The sequence below is a fragment of the Patagioenas fasciata genome, chromosome 1 (genome assembly GCF_037038585.1).
Source record: "Patagioenas fasciata isolate bPatFas1 chromosome 1, bPatFas1.hap1, whole genome shotgun sequence".
NCBI lineage: Eukaryota > Metazoa > Chordata > Aves > Columbiformes > Columbidae > Patagioenas > Patagioenas fasciata.
This window is the reverse complement of record NC_092520.1, coordinates 180,007,708-180,031,084: the sequence shown is the minus strand read 5'-3', so window position 1 is coordinate 180,031,084 and position 23,377 is coordinate 180,007,708. Positions and strand designations below refer to the sequence as shown.

The following is a 23,377-nucleotide window of genomic DNA, read 5'->3' as shown; positions in this document are numbered from 1 at the left end:
TTGAGGAGATCTCACGTAATGTTACATCTTCTGCAAAGGTAAACAAACAAAAAAGGCCCTATTTAATTCACCTCTATAAATTTTATCCTAGCGATTTTTCTGGTGTTGAAGGGAATATGAGTACAGCATTCATTTCAGCTGCTGGAGTTATCTCCAGAGGTTGGTATGCAGAGCAGTGCGTCCCCAACCTGCCCTAACAGGCAGCTTTGTTTGGAGTTTGCATAGTTTGTGGTTCCCCTCCTGCCAGCACTTTGTCCCCGTGCCGGTGGCTGGTCTCCTGCAGTGGCACTTGCTCACCCCTCCGCCCGTGCCATCGTGGTGCTGGGTGGGTTTGTGTTTCTGCAGCCATGGGTGTCACTGCGCACACACCTGGTTTTCGTGGGCACCAGCCTTGCTCTAAACACTGCCTTGGTCCCATTGCCCTCACCACGCCAGTGAGTGCTGTACTGTTTTAACTCTCACATGCATTTTAAGAGTTTCCGCGGACATAATGCTTTGGTGTAAGTTGTGTAGCATTTTGACGAGGGGGTTGCAGCGAGGTGCTTGTGAAGCCTATTACATTTATGCTGTCTACTCCTCAGGCAAAACTGGCTTTTTCCTGGTCACACCACATAATCTGAGTCCAGTGACCCCCCAAGCAGTGTTGGTTCTTAAGCTATGGGCATATTTAAGAGACTTGCAAGGCCCTTTTTCTTTGTTGTGTTTTGTATGTAAATACCTAGGAGTGGCTTTAATTGCAGCCTTGGGCAGTTGATTATTTCATCCTGGTGCGTTTGAAGGGAAGTCTGGGTCTGGTCGCTGTTGTGGGGAGCAGCCATACCATGAGCAGGAGTGGGAGAGTTGTGGATGGGATTCAGGGCTGGGAAGGGCAATGCAGCATCAGAGGAAGGGATTGTCTTTTCCCTTGTTTTAATGGTAAACACATTATGGTTTTGGTTTGATAATGGTTTTAATGGTAAACACATTGGCACTTCAGCCTATTGTCTGATGATCGCCTTTGCAGTAATTAAAGACGCCTTTTCATGCAAATGGTTCTTAGAAGTTCAAAGAAAAGGAGGAGGAGGATGTGTAAAAGATCACCTCGTCAGGCTTACTGGTTATTAAAATTATTTTTCAAATTTATGGTTATCTCAGATGGCCTCTCTGTCAATAAAACAGGTATGTTTTTGCGAACATAGTAACTGAAGCTTAAAAAAAAATAGAAGCCAATGTGATTCTGTATATTCTAGGTGTGAACTGCTGGTTCACACAGCAGTAAACAAGTCGCATAGTTTGGACCCTGAGATACCAATTAAGCAAGCCTTAGGAATTTTAAACAGGAGAACTCTGAGTTGAATGATGCTCCAGGACGTTATGTGGAAAGTAGCCCTAAGTGATGATAAATGAAAAATAGTTGTACATTTAAACTAACCTGTAAGACCCATTTACATCTGTGCGTGCCATAGTGTCATGTGTTAGGATGAACTCAGTGGTAAATAAATGGACCAAAAAAAGGAGTCGATCCATTTGGTAAAAAGCAGTCATTCCTTTAGAAGTGTTCACGATGCCTGTGCTGTTGAGGTTGCTTATTTGTCATTTTCCAGAATTAGATCTGAACCCATTCAGAATGGCTTTAAGTGGGAAGAAATATCTGGTGTTATTTTGGAGGAACCAAGATTTGTTGGCATGCAGGTCACTACTCTGAAAAAAGCAGCTTTGTTTTATGTATTTGAGAGACTCTTTTTGTGGTTAAAAACTGTGTAGAAACATTCTAGTGTGTTACTCACTTTATAATCTTACCCACTCGCCCCCCCCATAAATTTGGATTTAAGCAAAGTAATACTGCCTATAATTTATCAGATTCTCCTAATGTCTCTATAGTGTGCTTTAGGGAACACCACAGCGGTGCTATGATGGCAAGAAGATGCACCGGCTGACAAATACCTTTCTGTAATTTTGAGTCCATAAGTTGGGCTTCGGCTTTGTCTTATTTGTATGCAGTTTTGGGGGTTGTTTTTATGGTTATCATTGTGCCCCCAAGCCTTTTAGTGAGGTAGATAGATGATAGATGGATAGATAGCTGTTTATGCATTTATTCTTCAATCTCTTGACAAGATGTATGAGATTTTTGTGGGGGCTTTTCTACGTATTTCATAATTCATTGCATTGTCTGATGTTGTCTTTTCACTTTTGAAAATAACTGTTATTATTTCATATTTTGGAGGGCTGAAATATTGTTTTCTGCTTTTTCCCCCTGTTGTATGGAGATTAAGTGGACTACCTTAGTTTCAGGTCAGATAGCATTTCATCAGGATAGCGAAATGACTGTAAGCGCTCATCCTCCATGGATGAAATCCTACCCTGCAGCATTTCTGTCTCCCACCTTGAAAAGTGGCAAGACAATTACTGAGATCCTTGTAGATGGGCTTTAAAGCTGGGCATAATCCAGCCGTGAATGAAATGCAGACCCATCCAAATCGGTGGCATTTAACCCAGCCACACGTCAGTCCAGGTGACAAGATAAATTGGTGCTCAGCTGTTCCCAGCCCATTTTCCCGGTTAGTGCTTGAAATACAAGAAACAGTTTTGGCACCTCCTCTGTGATTTGTGTACATGTGCACATGCTTGCGCAAACAGACTTTATACCGTATTCAGATTTTCTGGTGTAGGTAAACTTTTAAAGCATCCGTATTTCATTTCACACTTTTTCACTCTTTCTAGAGAGAGAGCACTCACCTTTCCCTTCGCCTTTCAGCCTTTCTCCTCTTATTTGTGTGAAGAAATTGCATCACTCGGTTGCGACATTTCAGTAGTGGGTGCTACACTCATTTTAACCAAAAGCATATTCTTCTGAAACAAAACCTATATATATTTTCTTTTCAACAGATATGCGCTATAGCTTCCATAAAGAAGACTGAATGATTAAAAATAGTAGAACGTGAAGCATTTAGGTGTTTCTGAACCTACCCTTAAAAAGAGCAAGAGCCAGCAATCTCTTATGCCAACCTCTTTTATCTCTTCCAAAGCTACTTCTCATTTACTGTAATGCTTAACAATTCTATTTCACAGTGTGCTTTAGATTCCCAACAAAAGCAACAAACAAACAAAAAATTACTTAAGAAAAAAACAACTTGCAAAGCCGAGACCTGGCATCTGTTTGTGTGCAGCTCTAAATAAGCCTTACTATTTCTTAACTAACGAGGATCTTTTCCATGTGGAATAAATTCTTAGTACTTAGCAGCATTAGTAATGCTTAAAAAAAAAAGTATTTAAAATGGTTCAGTTGCCAACTGCTTTTGACTGTCTCAGTAAGACACTGAAACAGACCTTCTGCTCTAAATTAATAAGGCCAATCACAGCCACACAAAGCCCAGAATGACTGATCATTCTTCTGGTGTCCTCACTATCTTTACTGAGGTCAGATAAATCACTTTCAAGCTGTTAAATCAATGATCATAAATTAGGGCTCTGTTTTTACAGTGCCTTGTGGGAAATTCTCATGGTTAAATTAATCTAACAGCTGCATTGAAGAACACCTCCCACAAGATCATGTCAGAAGTTTCCCCCCCCAGCCCCCCCCCTTTTTTTTAGGGGAAAAAGGACTGAATTATTTGTTTTTACCTAGTGCACAAAATGGAATCCCTCTGTCTATCCCTGCTAATTCGTGTTTCAATTGTACCCAGCTGTTTAAATTGCACTGTGCAGAGATTGCCTTGATCCCCAGGTGCTGGTACTCCATCTGTGCTGCTCTGAGAGACTATTTACAGCAGAGGTTAGGCCAGCGATTGCTGGGATGGAAAACTCATTTCTCAGCCTGGCTTTTATTTACACTCTTATTAAAGATCCTTTCACTCATGTTGGAATGGCAGCTAGTGGCTGCAGCGAGCGCTTGGCATCGAGCCAAGCAGCAAAATTACCATGTCGATGAAAGATAGCCTGCTTCCATTTTAACCTTTCACTGTTCTCCTCTTTCCATCTATATTTGCATGAAGAAGGATGATTATTGAAAGAGATAGGGGGACAAAGGGATGAGAGAATCCTTGTCAGCTGAGCTTTTCAAGGGATAAACCAATGGTTTGTGACCAATTTGGAAAAATCTTTACTGCCTTATTAATTTCCTACTCCTTTCTCTTAATTGCTATTAAAGTTTATTTTCAAGCGAAGCAATAGAGCTGCTGATGCTCTGCTTGTGTCCTTCCCCCACTGCTTCCCTGTGCCTTGTGAATGCAACCCTGGGATCTATCTGCAGTGTTGAGGTTTCTACTTCATCCCCGATGCAGGTCACACAGAGCCACAGCAACACCCTCAAAGCGTGGGTTTGGTTTTTTCTCCTACAAATATGCCTCTTGGAAATGAATCACCTTCCTGGGAGCAAGTGGGTCGTTGCACATAGTGTGTTATGTTACTGGGGGAGGGCAAAGGAGAGGATGAACAGTTGCTGGGGCGGGGGTGGGGGGGGCTGGCACGCAACCATCATGTTGTGGACACAGATGCATGTAAAAAAACTAAAAATAATAACTATGGAAACCTCAGCATATTTGGTTTTAGGAGCAACACAGAATTGGTGAAAAGAAACAAAATCCACCTCAGCTGTTGCGAGACAACTACCGACATTGTTGAGTGCTGACTATAGCTCAGCACAACAAGGAGGAGACCCCAAAACCCTCAAACCTCGATACCAAGTGCCATTGATGAGGCAAACCGTGACCTTAAGTGCAGCAGGAGCGCAGGTTCTTGCCTGCTAGCAAAGCTGTGCTTTTCTCTTTGCCTGCTCCCAGGGCAGAAGGAGAGACGAGTCTGTTTATTTTCTGTTTTCCTGAGCGGAGGAGCAGTGACTCTGCTGAGAGGTTTACAAGAGTTGGTGTTGGTGTGACCTACTGTTGTTTGGCTGCTGCTCAACCTTGCAGGTCCCCATGAATCATTGTCTCCACTGGTCACCAGGAGGCCTTCTTTCCCTCACTAATCCTCCTAAAATGTGGAGGGTTTGTTAACAAAAGCACAAACGTGTATTTAGCTGTATTCTTGGTCGCTGGCAGCTAAAATAAGTGCTGTTACGGACTATTTCTTGCTTTCAGCTCCTGGAACAGGCAAAACCAGATCATGTTAGAACAGCAACTAAGATGCTGGAAAGGTTTCTTGTCATTTTTTTCCTACATACATACATACATACATATATAAAATACATATATAGTTACAAATTCAATACTCTGTAAGTGCTTTTTTATCAGAACTCAGTCTGGGCCCTAGAGCTGTAACTTGTGCACGCCAGGTCAGTTGGGTGTTGTCTTCCCCATTTCCCAACTGACCCAGTACCCAAGTCCTGTGCTACCTGCTTTCCCAGTGAAGCCAGCATAGGGAAATCTTCATCTTGCAGGAGCAGTGGCAGAGAAGCACTACTGAGAAATTTTGTACAACCATAAATCTTTCTTTCTTCCTCTCCTTCTTTTTTTTTTGGCATTAAACAAACCTTCCCTAGAACACCATTCTTAGAAAAATGTAACCACAGCGAGATTTACTGTCTGAGCATTGTGTTTAATATTTTTCCCATTCATAAAATACTCATATGTCTGGACATGAGACTTAGTTTGAAGGGTGTGTTTTAATTCTTGTCTGGCTCATTTAAACTGCTTCTACGTTGGTTTTCAAGCAGAGAAGGGATAAGAATGATGTTTCAGCTTTTCTAACAAACACGTTCTAAATTCCCGAATGTAAAAATTCAATTGCATGAGTGCTGCAAGCTCTAAGAGAGGGTGCAAAGACCAGAAAAGTTAAGTTTATTTTTTTAATTGGGAGCAAAGTGAACGCGATCCTCAGAAAAAGCAGCATCAGAAGTTTGTATTAGGAGCTTGTTCGCGGAGTACCTTGATCTCAGCCAGATGAGACGCAGTTGACATTTGGCTGACAAAGCTCTAGGGAAAGCTGGAGGATGGTGAGAAACAAGACATTTGGTGCAATTAGCTGCAATACCAACCCAGGAATGAAAGTAAACAGGCATCACGGGGGGGACGAGAGGATCTTTCAGAATCAAGCTCTAAACTGCTTGAGGATGTAGCAATTCCCTGCTTTTTGTACATTCTTTGGCAATTCCCTCTTCCAGCAATTGGTTTGTCTGCTTCTAGATCCTGGAGAACTGCAACTGGATTTGGCTTCTTCTTGTCTCCCCAGCCCCATCTCAGTACGTGCTGTGATCCTGCACTGGCCGTGGAACAGCTGCCTCAGCCCACATCCGCTCCAGCTGCAGCGGGATTAAAAATTAAACTGCTGCACATTGAAGGGGTCTGGATGGGCAGACTCAGCCTAAATTTTTGAAGAGACTGAAACGGCTGCAGGTGTGTCAGCTGCTTTTACAACCCCATGCTTTACGGAGTATTATAGTGGGCAGAGAAATTGCCTCTATTTAGGGACAATTTGTGATACTTGATGAGGTGACTGTCTGGTCATTTGTCTTCAACAGTTGCCTGTCATAGGAAAACAATATCTTTTCTTGTAAATTTTATTTACAGATTTTGAGCAGAATTTCCATATTCTTAAATCTTCCTAAAGCAAAAGTAGCAAAATTTCAGGTTTGTTTGCTTAGTTGCCCAAAAGTTGTAGCAATAACTACAGAAATAAGCAAAGACTGTCACAGCAGAAGCCAAACGCTGCATCTGAGCTTGTGTGATAACCTTCAAATCTTCCAGACAGTTCCTAATTCGCTGAGAAGTAGTTTTCTTGGAGAACAATTGGGGCAAAGAATTGAGGAAACAATGACTTAAAGAGTAAAACCCCCTAAAATCAACTTTATAAATTTCCCCTTTCAAATGGAATTCACGTGTTGCATGCATGTAAGCTTTCATTTTGAGGTAACGAGCAATGTTGGGTTAATGAAGATATAATTTGCTTTTTTACGAGGCTTCCCTTTGGCTACCAGCGATTCCTGCATTGCTGGTGATGGTGTCTGCATCAGCACCCATAGGAAGCGAGTGGTGCTGGAGGGTGGGTGGCCAAGGATGCAGTGTAGCATCCGAGATGGCAGTTAACTATTCCAAAAGGTTTTAAATCAAAGAAGAGCACAGTTACGAGACAAAGGAAAACCAGAAAGGTGCTCTGTTGGGGTACGGACCTTGATTTACCACAGCAGGGGAAAAAAACCAACCAAACACCCCCCCCTCCAACTCCAAATCAACCAACACCACCAAAAAAAACCCCAACCAAACCCAACCAAACAAAACCAAACAAAAACCCCAACGGACTGGTAACTGCAGAGGTGATTGTGAAGTTGAGGGCTGATGCTAAAGCATTACAGCTGGTTGCAGTGATGACTTTACAGAAGAACATCCTAAGGGATTGCCTTGTACTGCTTAAGGGAATAACTGCCCAGGAGTAAAAATCAGGGACATTTTGACTCTTTAGAGCCTGAGAAATTAAGCACTAATACACTAAGAAAAAGGTTGTAATTCTCATCTTAGGTGGCCTAAAATTCATGAAGGTTCAGAGATCTCATTTGTCTATACATCTAAATCATCAGTCTTAAATTATCTGCAGTAAAGATCTAATTAATTTTTTCCGCTGCAGCTTCCTCCCTCTCCCCTTCCTATTTTGTGGCAGAATGCTGCAGACTGTTTCTGCAGCTTCACATTTATGATTAATTGTTCTTAAATTATGGGAAAAAAAAAGAGCGTCCAAACCATCTGCTTTTTATCTACCTGGACACATTTTGTCATACTCCTTTTTATTAACCTTGTCATCGAAGCACAATTCCTCCTGAAATCATTTTATGTCCCTGTGTGTTACGGCATCCTTTGTTTTGCAAAGTAGAGGATTTTTAAAAAAGCCTTTGTCCTTCCTTCTAACAAGAACAGGATGTGCAATAACTTTGGTTTATATAACTCTTCCTGGAAAGCACGAGAGAAACTCTGGAATCAATAAAAGCTGCAGTGTAATAGCATAAAGAAGTAAACTTTTTGTGAAGGTACATTGCGCTACAAGGATACATTAAGAAGATGAAACTTTAGGCTTCAGTTTTACAGTAACTGTAGAAAATACAATAAATTACTGGGATTGTTCCCGTATGGCGCTTTAGTTAACTGAGTACATTCTGTAGAATACCATAAATATATTATTTGGCTACGCACTGATTTATTGCCTACAGGAATTATAGAAACCGATGTCCAAATTTAAAGACTTGCATCTATTACCTAAAAACCAAAAATAACAAGACTTACTTGACCTACGAGGTTACAGAATTTAGGGCGTAGGAGCTGTGAAAGCAACAGGACGATGTGGAACAAGTTCCTTTAGGTTCACTTGACGTACAACAGTTCCCTGTCACTGCATGCTGCCAACACTTGTTTGTTGAGCTGACACCAGCGAGGCAGGGAAAGCTGGGCTAAAGTTTTATTTGCCCTGAAATTTTAAATTTGACTTGGTGTTCACATGGCAATCATAAACCCTAGGACTGAAGCGGAGAGCGCGAAGAACCAGAGTGAAAGTAACAAATCACTTTTTGCACCCTCTGTTATGCTCAGTGAACACAACGAGGCATTAGCAGCATTTAAAAAAACTGGGGGGTTACACTAGGACAAATGTTTTCACTGCTCTTCTATGACGTGTGAGGTGAAACAGGAATTGGGAGAACCGCTTGTGCTACAGTGCAGTAATTAAAGGATGCAAGTGGTGGAGATGTACCCAGCTCATATCCTCTTGCTGGCCCCTTGGGTGGGTGCTGCCTATGGCTCTGTGCTGGTATAACGCACCGAGGCCTGTGTTACATCCTGCATCTTTGGTATCTTCAAATACAACTTTGGTTACCACATAGCCATGACAGCTTGCCTTGGTGCAATCCATCAATTCACCCTTGGTTTTACTCTAATATAGAGTAGAATTTGAGACTTTGAGTCCTAAGGAACTGGGGAGGAGGGAAAAATTATTCCAATAATATTGTAATTTCAAAAATGACACCCAATTTCTCATGCCACAGAGAGCTGACAGCTGATCACTTTGCATAGTTCTTTGCTGAGTCAGAACACGGCAACTGGCAGCCTGAGCAATGAATCATGATCTGATGGCAGCACACAGCTCACACAGTTATCCCACTGCTGAACTCTTGCAGATCAATCCATATGCTAATGCACCTCATAGGGATTCACTTCATTAAGAGTGAGACCTTTTGTCAGTGAATCATCCATTCCCTGTAAAGCAGAGTGTGCTACTTGTCCATATTGCACAATTGGTAATTCACACAAAGAGACTTGGGTACTCTTCTGGACAAAGGCAAAATAATAACGGTTATAGATATAGAGGGATATATATAATATATAATTTAAAATTTTATTTTAAAACTTTGAGCATACACTTCTTCAGCATCCTCCTCTTTTGTTCATTGCACTGAAAAGTTTCAAAAACCATAAAATATATCCCTTTACTAAACATTTTTTGTTCTTAGGTTACAAAAAGATTAACATTTCACAGTCACAAAGCATAAGTACATTGGTCCAAAACATCTTCCTCCAGCAGGTCCTCCATTCTTCAGGACATATAAAACCTAGACAGTTGTACAGATCCCAAAATAAGATGACTTGCCCAACGAAGGAAAGAAAAAGGTGGCAGCTAGTAAAAAACCAAACCAAAATCAAACCCCAAACAAACCAAAATAAGATGCTTATGAAAGACCACCACCAGCAATGGTTAAAGGAAAAAAAAAATGGAGAAAGAGAAAAGAATGAGAGTGGAGGTGGACAAGGGCATCCTCCTTCAAGTACATCACAGGTAGAAATACAGCAGCACAGTTACAGCACCGTTTGGTCACTCTCTCTATGGCAGCCACATCACTATGTGATCACATCTAAGACACATGGAGGAGAACTATTTACACACCAAAAATCTCAGGGAGGAACAACAATTCCACACAGCTTGCAATTCATGTTTGATCCAAGTGTGTTGAAAGTATTTGTACATCAATGTAAAATAAAAGCAAAATGCCGAGGCAGGAAGAAACGCAGCGGATTTGCTTGGAGTGTCTAGTGTTCTTAAAAAAAACCCAGCAGAAGTTCAAAGCCAAAAATCTGCCCAAACATAAGTGCAGTTCTTCAAAAGTATCCTGGAGGCGCAGAGTCAACTGTACCTCACAGACCTCTCTTGTCACATTTTAACATGGAAGTAACTTTAACATGGAAATCCACTGCTAGCAGCAGACTCTGACCACTCTTCCTTTAGCTTGTTAGTCCTGTCATTGTTCAGAATTTATTAAAAGAAACCCAACAACCTCTCTCTCTCCAGCATGAGGCAACTGAACATGAGCCCTCTCAGACAATACATTTTTGTGTTCATGAAAGAACCATCATAGCCTTAGTGTACCAAGGGATGGCTGTGTGCCCCACTTAAAGTGTAAATGAAATTTCTAACTACCTTCTTCATCCAATTAAAGAAGATTTCAGGCTGTAGTGCAAGAGAAAAACGTCAAAAGTGGCTGTACTACCTCCTGCAGCAGTATGCACAAGAGAATGGTAAAAGCTTCTTGGTTTGAGTTTCTAGAAATGCGACTGGACCAGGCACCAGAAGACGGTGTCACACCGCTGCCAGTGACCTGCACTGCACAGTTCACCGCCTCCTCACGTTGCCCGAGGAAGGAGAAGAACTTGCCTGTCTTTCTAAGCAGCGCTGACATACAGGCAAGGACACAGCACTGTGCAACAGCAACAGGGATGCAGGTGCGACTTGGGACAGAGGTTCCTTGCCGCTAAGGCTTAAGCACTTTTGGGTGCTAAGGGAACTCCGCTGGCAAAAAGCACAGCGCTGCCAGCGTCAGGCAGTGACTAAGATGATGTGCCAAGGAGCTAAAATTTGGACTGGGTGCCTAACTTGAGAAGGCGAGCTGTCTGCTCCTAACTCAGGAGCTTCACTGAGCCCCAGAGCAGCTGCAAGTCTGCATATGGCAGCAGCCATCCTGAGCCTGTCTGAAAAAACTGTATCGTGCACAACGGATCCCCCTTGCCATCAGTGGTTTCTAATGCTGCAACTCCACAAATAATTCAACCTACAAAGGGAACTGGAAATGCTTCTAATTATTCTTGCTTCTCACACAATACCTGCTCAACAAGTAACTCTATGTGCTGCTTTGGAGTGTAAGTGTATTTATCCCATGCTGTGAAGCAGCACACAGACCACAGCACAGGCACGTGAGAAGCTTCTACTGAAAGCAGGTAGAAGTGAAAGCCCAAGGACTAATGTAGTGTCTCAGAGAGGGAGCAGAGGCGGTCCGGGGAGGCAAGCCTGGAAAAGCGTAACAGATTCTTTCTGAAAAAGCAAAACAAAAAGCATCACAGCATAGTTTTAGTCACATATATCTGAGTCGGAAGCTTTTTATTATCTTTAAAAGTTATCAGAATTTATTAATTGATGCTAATTGATATTAATTGTTGATACTGTACTTCTTCCCTTTCCAGGAGAGCTGACAGCAAACACAACTCCAGCCGGGCCCAGCCGCTGCAGAGGAGCGCGCTGACCAACGGCAATACCACCACACACTGCAGAGCCCGATTCACAAAGCCACACCAGCACCCACGAGATTTCGCCCTGAGAAGTCACCAGGCAGTTTGCTCCCACCAAGCCATGCACTCAGCTAACTGATCTCTCCAGGGGTGCGTTTAAAAACACCCCTGAATGAGAAGGTGCATTTTCCATTTCCTTGAAGTTTCACCTTTATATTTTGGCAAGTGCTACACTGGAAATTTATTTCCACCACTCAGTGGTTTTATAATGGCTGGTATGTGTGTTGACACCGTGGTACCCAATAGCAAAGACTAATGATACACGGGCACTGAAATATTTGACTCAGGCTCACAGCTGGTATCAGCAAGCGACAGCTTCTTTGCTGTTCAGACAACTCCGCAGGAACTGCCACCATTAGTTTCTGTGTGAAAGAGCATCTGGATTGCTAGAGGACTACACAACTGCATTTGCGAAGAGACAACAGGAGTTACACAGAGCATGAAAAGCATGTTTACAAGTTTATTAGGCCAAAAAAAAAAAAAAAAAAGGCAGTGCAAGAGAACATCTCTCGCTTAAACTTTAAAACATAAGAGGAGCCGTGTGAAAAATATTCTAGACTCCAAACTGCTCTTTCTACCCAGCTGCACACAGAAAAATAGGTAAAGAGAAAAAAAAAAAGGGAAGCATAGATAAAGCATGACAACACATGATCAGATATGCCACTGAATTATGCTGAAGCTCTAGAATATAAAACATCCACGTTCTGCACAGCTTTATCACATGCAGGCACTGGGGAAGAAATGGAACAGTTTCCAGGCTGAACTCATGCAGTTTGCTGCATGTTGGAGCCCTTACTCACTCTGTGTTGCGTCCTCTCAACCTGAACTCCTGCTGGGTCTGGAGATCAGCACAAGGGCAGCTTAAATCCACTGAGACCTGCACATATACTTCTGGATGCAATCGAATAAAGCATCTGGGCAGCTACACCACACACGCGCTGCATGATGTTTACGTAGCACATTATGAATGACAAAACTGGTAAGCTCTAGGCCATGCCAGTTCAGGAGAAAATCTGCTAAGGACACAGCACACTCTTTGTCCTTTGGAAAGGACACAACATTTGTGAGCTACCTACTTAGTGCCCTACAATTAAGTCAGCTCCCTGTCTTTTGGGTGTCCAAAAACAAGCCAGATGAGCAGCTCCAAAAGAATGTGGTCCGGGCGCAAACTGGATTGAACTTGGCTCCCCAGCCAATATACCTGCCTATATACTAGAACCTTCTGAATTTGTTCTTCAGTTCCTTGCCACTGAAGTAAGAGAGCTGCCTCCTTGAAGAATAGGCAGCCAGGTTAAGCTGCAGAATTGCTCATTTGGACTATTACTTTTTTTCTGATAATGTTTTATTTAGATTTTCTTAATTTGAAACAATTCACCAGTGCTAAGAAAAAAACTGCCGAAGCTAGCCAGTTACTTGTATCTATCACACGGATCTTTTGATCATTGACTACAGTCCTCAAATACCGAGAGGACAAGGTGATAAGCTGTCACTTTCTGATCACCAAGTCAAGCAGGCAAAGGTATACTGAATAATATGTGAGGCGGGAAAAAGTGAAATGACTTTTAAACCAATCACTATCTGGTTATCCGAACTGATAACGAGAACAATACCATCAGTTCAAACAGGAATCCAACAAAAAATATTCTCAGGAGCCCAAATAAATTTCCTGAATCCCAACTGATGCAAAAGCTGTATGGTCAAGGATCCTTTCAACAGGATAAGGCAGGCAGAACCATTCAATGAATGAAAATCTCTGATCCCAAAGAAACCATGGCCTCCAGGTAAATGTCACATAAAGCTGAGTCTGCGTGCTCTGGATAATCATGGTATACACACAACAGGAAATCTTGAGAAATAATTCCTCACACCAGAATTAATCTTACCATACAGGACTGTGACCTCTGGATAATTTTGCAGGTGGCTGTTTTAACTGCAGTAAACAGGCATAGTCACACTGAAAACAATTTCAGTTTTCCTACTAAAATACAGGAGTATAGTCTACTGAAGAGGAGACAGGAGAGGAAAATGGGGGTTTGAAGGATTACACAAGTTTGAAGTTGTCCATAGGTAAGTCATGAATGCAACTTTTCGAAAGAAGAAAACTCTTAAATATGTATATATAGGTACTTTCAAATGAGATGTGACCTAAGTCACCTTCTGAATATTTGGGGGTAGATTTCAGGAGCCTCCTTGGCTTCTGACACCCAATTCTACTTTCACAACTCAAATGGCTCTTCCAAGCTACATGGTAAACTGAGACAAAAAATAATTCCCCCCCTGGAGGGATGACAGAATTCGTAATATGCTAGCAGCATTTAAAACCCATTCCCGTGAAGCACCAAAACCATGTCTACAAGGAAACTATAATCTTAAGGGTTGTCTTTAATCTTATACAGTATATGTGCAGAACCCTACCTTTTGGGCAGAAAAATACCCCTCCAGCATTAGTTTTGAATAGATTACATCAATTGCAAGTGTCCTGGTCAGATCACCAAAAACATATTGTCTCTTACAAGCCCTTCCCAAAAAGATCCTCGTTCTGTAACCACTCTTGATGCTACTTTCATGACTGCTTGTTCCCGTGTATTAAAGGGATGACATAGACAGAGATGTCGTCTCCGGAGCCCAGCCTGTCGTTGGATATTCGCCAGCCCCGGTCCTTCAGCACTCCCCTGGCTCGCATCACCAGGTCCTGCGCCGCCAGCGTGTACCTGTGGAAAAGGCAGAATACAGCCAGAGACTGCTTGTTTTTGTAAGGAAAGCGGGTTTTCACAGCCTGCCAGGTTTACTGTTATGAGCCACCAGGACAAGCTTCCCAGCATTTTTGAAACAGGCAGGAGAAACACAAACTACAGCACACTCACAGAGCAACCCCTTCCAGTTCAGTGACAGCTCCTGCATCAAAATCTAAAGGTATTTGACAGGCGTCAATCAATCAAAATGTCACTGGTCATTTCGGGTGCCCAGCTTCACCAGTTTTCAGACAAATAGTAACACAATTGCCTTAAGAAATTGTCTTTCTAGGGGTAGTCTGAAAAAGTGAGGATCCTAAATAACTCTACTTGCTATTGGAAACTACATCCTTGTTCACAGACACACCTGAAGGTAAACATCGCTCAACTATTTCAGAGACAAACTATAACAAAGTCATTTGAAAGCAAGTAATAAAGCATTAAAAATAAAATCCAAATTACACTTCAAACCAAGTAGACTAACTTGTCTGGTTTCTTTGACCATAAGTATCATTTTTACATCTCTTGTTCTGCAACTGGAAAAGGAAACTTAGAGTTAATACAGCCAGATTAACAGAGTCCCACAGTCCTCTCACTTCTATGAGTTCAATGAAAACTGTGTGAATGTCAGTTGTTGAGAGCTTAATTTAGTGAAATACCAAGTTCCATGTCAGTTCAAAGCTCCCAGCCCGTGCTGGGCTGAGCGGCATTGGATTTATAGCAGTTATTTTCTGTCCTGAAAAAGTAACAGATGCTGCTTGAGGGCAGAAAGGTGTCAGAGTCCAAAAGGTGGTGCACAGACAGTGCTCTGTCATGTGCTCTGACACGTTCTCCCTCATCGTTTTACCTGCTGTTACAAGATTGACACATCTGTGTACTCATTTAGAAGTTTCCTCTGAAAGACATCTCATTATGGGTAGACAGCTACTGTCACGTGTTTTTCCTCATCACTAAAACACCTGGCTGAGATGTTTTGAATTTTGTTGGGTGGAGACAAGCTTTTCTATGATTGGACAATTAAAAATTAATCGGACAGTTAAAAGACTGAAAAGAAAAAACAGTTCAATATTTTGTCTGCCTGGGTTTCATTTGAAGCGTTAAGTATCAACCTCCAAGATGATCTGAGGCTCTGTGAAGCCAAACACACAGGCCACCAGGAGCAAAGGACACCGTGGTGGTTTCCAGAAAACAGGAAGGACAAGACGGGTCTGCATTTCAAGAGCGCCTTTTCTAGGGAGGATCCCTGGCCAGAAATGATCTCCCCAGATCTCACCTGAGGAATGGGAAAGAACAGTCTCTCCACTGATCAGAAGCCGTGTGGGAGAGGTGGAAAAAAGTTTGAGTAGCCAGGCCTGTTCTAACCCCAGAAATTTTCACCAGAGAATGCATTATTAAATGGTAATTTATATCAGTAGAGACTTTATTCACTCTCTGGGAATACCAGAAGGAAAAAATCCCAATTATGTTCTGTTTCTACAATTTTGCTGCCATAAACTCAAATGATGCCTTTGAACCAGTAATAGATTTATTTGCTCTACTACAAAGATTTCCTCAATGCAAATAAACAACATTTGACTACCAAAAAAGTTTGATGTTAAATCCAAGGAATGTTGTACAGAATCAATGCACCCCCTGCTTCTAATGGTACTGAGTGGTAAAATTTCCAGTCCTCACTAGTTTTGACAAAAGATTTACTTTCAGCAATAACAGAAGGGCCCAGGGCATGAACTCTAATACACACACGTGCACACTGTCCACAGGTGCCAACATCAGTTTGTACCAATGACCTCAAGCTGTAACAACAGGACGTAACAAGCACTGCTCGTACTGTCCTAATGCAACATGAAACTGTATTTTTTAAGGGAAAACCCCCAAAAGTACATATTTGCACTCCACAGCTCCCAAATCCCCAAATCGGATGCAGGGCTAAGGAACAAAAAGACTCCACATGGCAAGTGAGAAACTGGAATATTTATTCACAGCACGTCTGATGCTGAGTGAACTTTGGCTAGAACATCTTTTCCAAGGATTTCTCAGCTATTGTCAGAATTTCAGAGAAGAAAACACCCATCATTCTGGGAAAAAACTTTGTCTTCCTCCTTTTTGTAATTAATAAGGGCTCCCCACATCTAAAGAATACAAAGGAATAAGTATTGCTCTTCATTGTGTAAAGCTTTTGCTGCTTAAGGTTTGGAGAGGGCAAGATTAAAAAAAAAAAGAGTTTTAATAAACCAAAAATTATCTTGTAGACAGACTGTGAAATACACAAGAAAACCAGTACATTGAAGGAAAGGACAAGGATCAGGTGGAGGCAGTAACGAGGTAACATATTCCTCTCCTTGTACAGAGCTGAATTGGAGTGATGCTGTTCAACTTGGCACTAGAGGAGACAGGGTGAGTCTCTTGTACCTGGAGATGAATAGCAGCAGCAGTCCATTACTGAATGCTTTATTCTCCAGCACTGTGAACTTGGGATTCAGCTGTCAAGATAGCATTAGAGAACTGCTGAAGTAGTTTTAAACTATCCACTTCCTCCCAACGAACAGCCTCACTGGGATACCACTTTTGTGTTTTAAGAATAAATATATATGTTGTTTTGTTTTGTTTTCTTCTGCTGAAGCTTTTGGCGTTGATCAGTGAAAGTACTGCAGGAGAAATGGTGACAGTGGGGGAACCATACTGCTGTCTGAGCAGCTTCTTTTCTTTGCATACCCAGCAAAGGTGGAACAACTCCCCAGAATACTCATAAGTCTCTAACTAATGCGAGAGAGAGTGAGAGGGAACGAGAAAGGACAGGAGGGAGGGCGAGAAATAAAAGATTCCCAATGTCAGCAGGTAAACCTGCATAAGTGCAGCTGAAGAGAATGGGCAAGAACTATATTTCTGTACCTTCACACCTTTTCAGAGAGATGATGTATGGAAAGCAGCAGTGTGTCTCCACCACCTGCTCTTCACTCAGGGTCCCCTTCATGCTCTCATCTGCCACAACACCCAGAAGAAATGAGCTGGCAAAGAAATCCAGCTGCACCCCAGCTCCTTCATCACAGCTCTCATGGAGGAACTGTTCTCTGATCAAGTCTGTGCCCATCACCCACTGCCTGAATCCCCTGAGGCCGTGTCTGCACGTCTGGGTGAAGACAGACCCGAGGACTTTGCTCTCCCTGCACTTGGAGATGCCCAGGCATATGCCACATTTGACAGGATTCAAAGATGTTTTTCTGTGGATAACAAACATTCACAGTTCTGACAGTAAATATCAGCAGGAGAGAGTCCCAAGAGCATTTCTAAGGGCTATAAGCTCTTACCCATCAGACTATAGAATGATTTCTAATCCAAATGGGAGGGATATTGTTCCCTCAAAGAGCTAATTACCTAACAGATAAGTACTCTGCAGCTCTAAAATCTTCCTCCCTAGCACTTTTTTTTTTTCCTAAGATAGTCTGCTGTCAGGGAATAAGTAGGCTACTGGGTCAGGCAGATCAGAGTCTGCTCCACAGGTAGGTTCTCCGACAGACCAGAGCATTACCGAACCCAGGGGGCAAGTCTCTTACATTCTGACAAGTTTTCTACATCCCTAGAGATTTCACATTTCCAGCTGATCACCTCAGCACAGACTATGTAACTACACCCATCACAGAACCTGACATTTTGTGGGATAACGTTTCTTTTAAATATAACACTGATAATACAGCAAACAAGATTTTCCTGTCACTGACTAGTGAGAGGAATGAATGCAGCTCCACAGTCTGAGCTGCTATGCTATTGTAAACTCATTAGTTATACCTCATTTGGACCACTGTGAAGTAATTACATAAAACCTCTCAAACAGTACTTAAAACCCTTTAAATATTCTTTACAACCAAGCAGCAAGAGCAATTCCACAAAGGTAATTTTCATAAATATCATTGTAAACTATACAAGAGATTGCTCTAATTACCTTTTGGAAGCTGGCATTGAGAAATGTCTTGCCACCACTATTTGTAAGCCTCTAAATGACCTGGCACAAAGTTACTTAAAAGAACAAATGAATTTTTGATTCAGATGTCCATCCATAGACCAGCAGATCAAACACTAATAAATGTGTTTGTTCTAACTCATCATACAGCATGCCCAAGTCTGGAATGTGTTGCACACATGCTGGCACAAACAGGGACTACTAGTGCCTCATAATTGCTGGGGCTAAACCAGCACAAACAAATTTAAATGAAACAAAGAAAACCTCTTTTTTCTTTAGTGTCTCTGATTGCTTTAAGTATTTTATAATGGATGAAAAATCGCCCACCTAACAAGTCAAAAAGATTGAACAAAGAATTGCCATTCCTACTGCAGCAAATGTGGTGACCATCACCAGCTTTGGAAAGCCTAAAAGGAACAAACCAGACCCAGCATACCCAGACTGCATTCAGAGGTAATAGGTAGGACCAGTGAGGACAGTAGAAGAGCCAACCTTTCCCATTTCTTAGATGACAATGGAGATGAAGCAGGGCAGAGATATTATATTTCACCAAGTGCCTTTGCAAGAGGAAACTCAGGGGTGCAGAAATGAGAGCAAAAGCTCCCTGGCAGATCTGAGTGGAAAGCTGATTGGGTGGGTCATCTCCTCCTACGTTAAATTAATGGCATATCTGCACAGCACAGTGCCAGATGCCCTGGAAGTGCCCCTCACTACTCCTCCCTGATCTCTGTCCAGAGAGAGGGCAGAGACAGCCCTGGCTGTCATTCATACATCTCCTCTTCAGCCCAAGGAGGTGGGGAAGGTCCAAATATTGCAGCTGCAGCTCCATGTTAACCATCCATTCACCCAAAGACTGAGTGCTTGGAGCAAAACGCTGTTTTGCATTCCATGTTTGTAAGTGTCAGAGCAAGAAAATACTGCTGGGGGGTTACTTTGGAGCTGCTCTTACTTTAAACCCAAGTGGCTGTCACAGTGTCCCAGTTATCTTCCTTGTTTGCTGATGACAAACAGGGCTGACCCATGAAGATGATCACTTACAAGCAGGACAAACACCAAGCATTTTGAGAAGGGTTTCCCCATGTCAAGAGTTGCCACATCTAAACAACTGCAGCTTGAGCTCTCACACTGTCCTGCATGTTTTCACTCAGCTGCTGAGATATCATGAGGAATGAGTGGGAACCACACTGTGCAGTTATTTGTACGTACATACATACATTCAGAGTAAAAGAGAGGCACTGATAATACCCTAATGAGAACCAATCTTTAGTGTTAAAGGACTGTCTGTGACCGCTGGAGACAGAAACCTGTTGCTAAGACCTCACCCTCCTACAGTTTCCATAGGACTTTGTACAGCAAAGAAAATGGATCCCATGCCAAGATACCATGATCCCACATCCCTTTGCAGGTAGACAATTCTGAGCTATATACAACACCCCCTTCCCTCCCACCCCAAACCCTCACATTTGCTGCAGAGGCTCCCATACAACTTACAAAAATGTCTTCTTGCAAGTGTTGCATATATATTGAATGTTATTCAGAATATACTTTCTACAAAAACACATTACCAGAAAAGCACTCTTCCGAGAAGAAGCTAGAAAATTAGGGATGAGCACGAACCTGTGGGGATCATCGGGGTCACAGTTTGGTAGAAAATTAGTGACAGCTTCTGCCACTTCTTCATTTAACAGCACATCCCAGAGTCCATCAGTAGCTAGGATCAGAACATCATCTGGCCCATGCTCATACTGCAGGAGGTCATAGACTCTCACCTAAAACAAAAAAACCCACAAGAGATATCCATGTAGGAGACTGACAGACTGTGAAACATTGCTGAGTTGGGCTGTGAGTTGGCAGGTTCAGCCAGGGCACTGAAACACCTCTCTGGCTCCACTGCTGGGGTCTGTCTCCAATTTAGCCCTCGAGCCAGCAACCCTTCCTGCCCAGCATGGCTCAGGTGCTGACCCCAGCAGGATGGACACAAGTGTTCCTGAGAGGGGCTGTGGAGCACCGTGCCACCCACTGCCAGCAGTGCTCACAGCCTCCCCCACCCCGCAGCCTGCTTCAGCGTGAGGCTCTTCCCTATCATCGGCAGGACTAGTCATATGGAAGCTGAATAATTTATTTGATGAATTTTTGATATTTTCTAATAAAATATTCACAAATAATTGTTTTCACTGTTTGTCCAGATCCATTTAACTGTGCCAGATAAATGGCACATGTTCAGAAATGCTTGTGTGCGTGGCAGAAGGCATCACATTCGTTCTTCTAGAACAGAGGCAGCTGCTGCCCTCAAGAATTACACCTGCGCAAGCGAGTAGTTCCATAAAACAGAGAAAAACTGTTTAGCTGCTCAGTTATACGTAACTGTAAGGAGTTCAGCAGGCAGAGACTGATTCAAAATCTGCACAGAAATGAACCCCCAAGCGTATTCACACTATTAAAATGCCCACTGGCTTCACCTTGTCAGTCTGCAGCCCCAGGCAGGCTGACCACTGCTGCTGGCACCTCTGTAACACAGCGACTTGACTGCCCTCCCCTCAACACGGCTGGAGAAAGCCAGGAGCAGACAAGGCAGACACAGGCGGGGTGGGAGGCCGTCAGTGGAGTCAGGATACCAGCAGAGGTCACAGCAAGTGTTTTAAAATGAGCCTTTTAGTTGGGCGTAACTCTCCTTCCAGCACAGGCTGCCTTCCAGCTGACAAACGGCCTGCAATTCACAGGCTGTGATGGGGAGCCACGATGAAACACTCACGGAGAACTTTAATTACCAACAGCAAGAACCACTGCCTGAATGAAGTGTGACAGCCTTGGCAAGGCAGACAGGAGGAAACGATCATCTGTACTGAAGTTTGGAAATGGTGCACCTCGTCAGGCACCCTGCTCCGGCCTTGGGCTCCACTAACAGCAGCAGCAGCCGGGACATTTGTTGGAACAAGCGTTTGGCATAACTAGAAAATATGAGCTGTTTTATTCTCGCTCCTGGTGCATTCTCCCCTTAGGAGCCATGGAGCAGGCAATGCATACAAAATGCCTGGACCTTTTAATGTAATTATGATTTTATGGGACTGAAGACAGTATTGGAGTTAAAAAAAAAATCACCTAGACCTCACTGCTAATCCTTGCTTGTTCGCCTTTCACTCAAAAGCACAAGAAGGTCATTTGTAAAATGTAACCTCCACTTCATTATCTAAGGTAGCAGCTGAATAAGGACTTTGGAGAGGATTAAAGTCAAGGCAAGATACTCTCTTCATTAGAGCATATCTCCTTATTCAGACTGAGTGGGAATACTGTTACAGAAAAGATCCCTATAGGCAGTGCAGCTCTCCTCCCGAGCCCATTGCACAGAAATCAGTAGCTGTCACAGTCCCTATTCCCCAAAATTTAGTTCAGCCTCTAAGAGCCCAGGGTTTCAACTTGGAAATCACTGGGGCATGGGGTTAAGTTGGCCAACATAGCCATCAATAAACACCACGTGTTCTGCTCAGATCTCTTGGGTACAGGCAAATATTTGAGAGAGCATTGGGGATAAGGCTCAAGGATGCACTCAGCAGCAAACCCCTCACAGGAATAACCAAGCTTTGAATGTCATTGCTAGGAAAAACACATCTCCTACGGCTCTCCCTCCCAGGAAAAGTACACATCACATCACACGAGCCTTTTTTTGCAGTGTTGGTGGGGGAGAAGCCGGGAAACCAAGACCATGTGTCACTTATTTGAATCCTTCTGAAATGAACCATCTTGTCCAACTGGGGAGGGGTGCTGGGGCACCTAAGGAACTTTTCAAAGCTACCTACAGCCAATCTACAAGTCAAAAGGTCCAAATCCTTGGTGTAGCACAATGCTAGATTAACACCAAGAACGGATGATTATTATACCAGGAACATGTTTAGTTTTTTTGGGAAACAGAAAAACAACCAACCAAACAAAAAACCCAACACAACCAACGAGCAATGTAATCACTAATTTTATGACTAATCTGGGAACAAGGTAGACCTGGGAACTTCCTAAAAGCAACAGCTTTGTAACTGAGCACCTCCAGAAAGGGCTGCGACTGAGAAGGAACTGTATGTCAGAAGAGGTGCAGAGAAGGGCAGTGGGGTGAGCAATAAGGGATGGTTGGTACCCAGGATACGAAAAGAGAGTGCCAAGGCTACGGGAGGCAAGCTTGGGCCAACTTCAGGTAAAATTCTTGTATACAAGGACCAGTTGAACATGCAACAAAACCTTCACTGAAATGCAGGTTTGTCTGCCTTCCAGTTACCACAGCAGCAACACAGTAGAGCAGCCATGTCCATGTGATACTTCATTTTTTCTTAAGCTCTTTCTGTCTTTACTCAGCTTTCTAAAATACAGATGTAGGTAAAAATTAGTTAATTTAGAGCTGCACAGTCTGTGTAGGTTCAGGTTACATTCACAAACCATCTTGCCCAAGTGCAGAAACAGGCCAGCTCCTAACCCTTCAGCTTTCTGCTGGCAGCCTTGTTCTAGTTCTTACTTGGGTCAACAAGGGTCTCTTGCAGCAATGACCTGTGCATTCTGCTGGGCATGGAACAGCATGACAGCAGAGCCCTCGGAGGCACCCAGGTTGGGTGTGTGATGGATGCTCAGACCAGCAGGGCTCACTGAACACCTGCTCCACACACCCCACACCGTGCAACACCCCACAGCATCCTCCACACACGCTGTGCAAAAAACAGAGAGGGAGTGTGGTATTCCAGAGCTCTGGAATGACAAGCAGAGATGCAGGGGGTTACTTAAAAGCCTGCGACAACAAGCAACCCTGCAGCCCTTTAAATCTTATGTGACTGAAGGCAGCTTGTTGCCTCCAATAGAAATTACTACTTTTAATTTTGTTTTCTTTTTTTAATTCCAGAACCAACATATCTAACCCACTGCACCTCCTTCCCATACCTTTATTTCAGGCAACTAAACAGCATCAAGGTTTAAGCAATGTTCTGTCTGTGACCTAAGTTTGCATAAAGCTGCACGCACTGCAAAAGAGTATCAAATAACCCCACTAGTGCAGACACCATCCAACACCACAGAGGTTTCCTTAACTGGTGCTGTAGCCTTGACAAGTATCTTTGCAATTCCACCCAGAATCTTCATACTTGCCCTCATGACTCATTGCTTCTGCATCCAGATGTTAATCCTCATACCGCTTCACAGTACTCATGTCCAGG

General features: G+C 43.0%; 1 protein-coding gene across 1 annotated transcript in view; it reads right to left on the bottom strand.

Moving 5' to 3' along the window:
- Positions 1-9,274: 9,274 nt before the first annotated feature.
- Positions 9,275-23,377, bottom strand: part of PPM1H (protein phosphatase, Mg2+/Mn2+ dependent 1H) — a 139,113-nt gene continuing 125,010 nt past the window's right edge. The window contains exons 9-10 of the mRNA XM_065856405.2: positions 19,812-19,963; positions 9,275-14,218 (exon numbers count right to left, since the gene is read on the bottom strand). Of these exons, the coding sequence (XP_065712477.1) occupies positions 14,071-14,218; positions 19,812-19,963 (300 nt within the window). The 3' untranslated portion in view covers positions 9,275-14,070. The remainder of the gene's footprint in view (positions 14,219-19,811; positions 19,964-23,377) is intronic.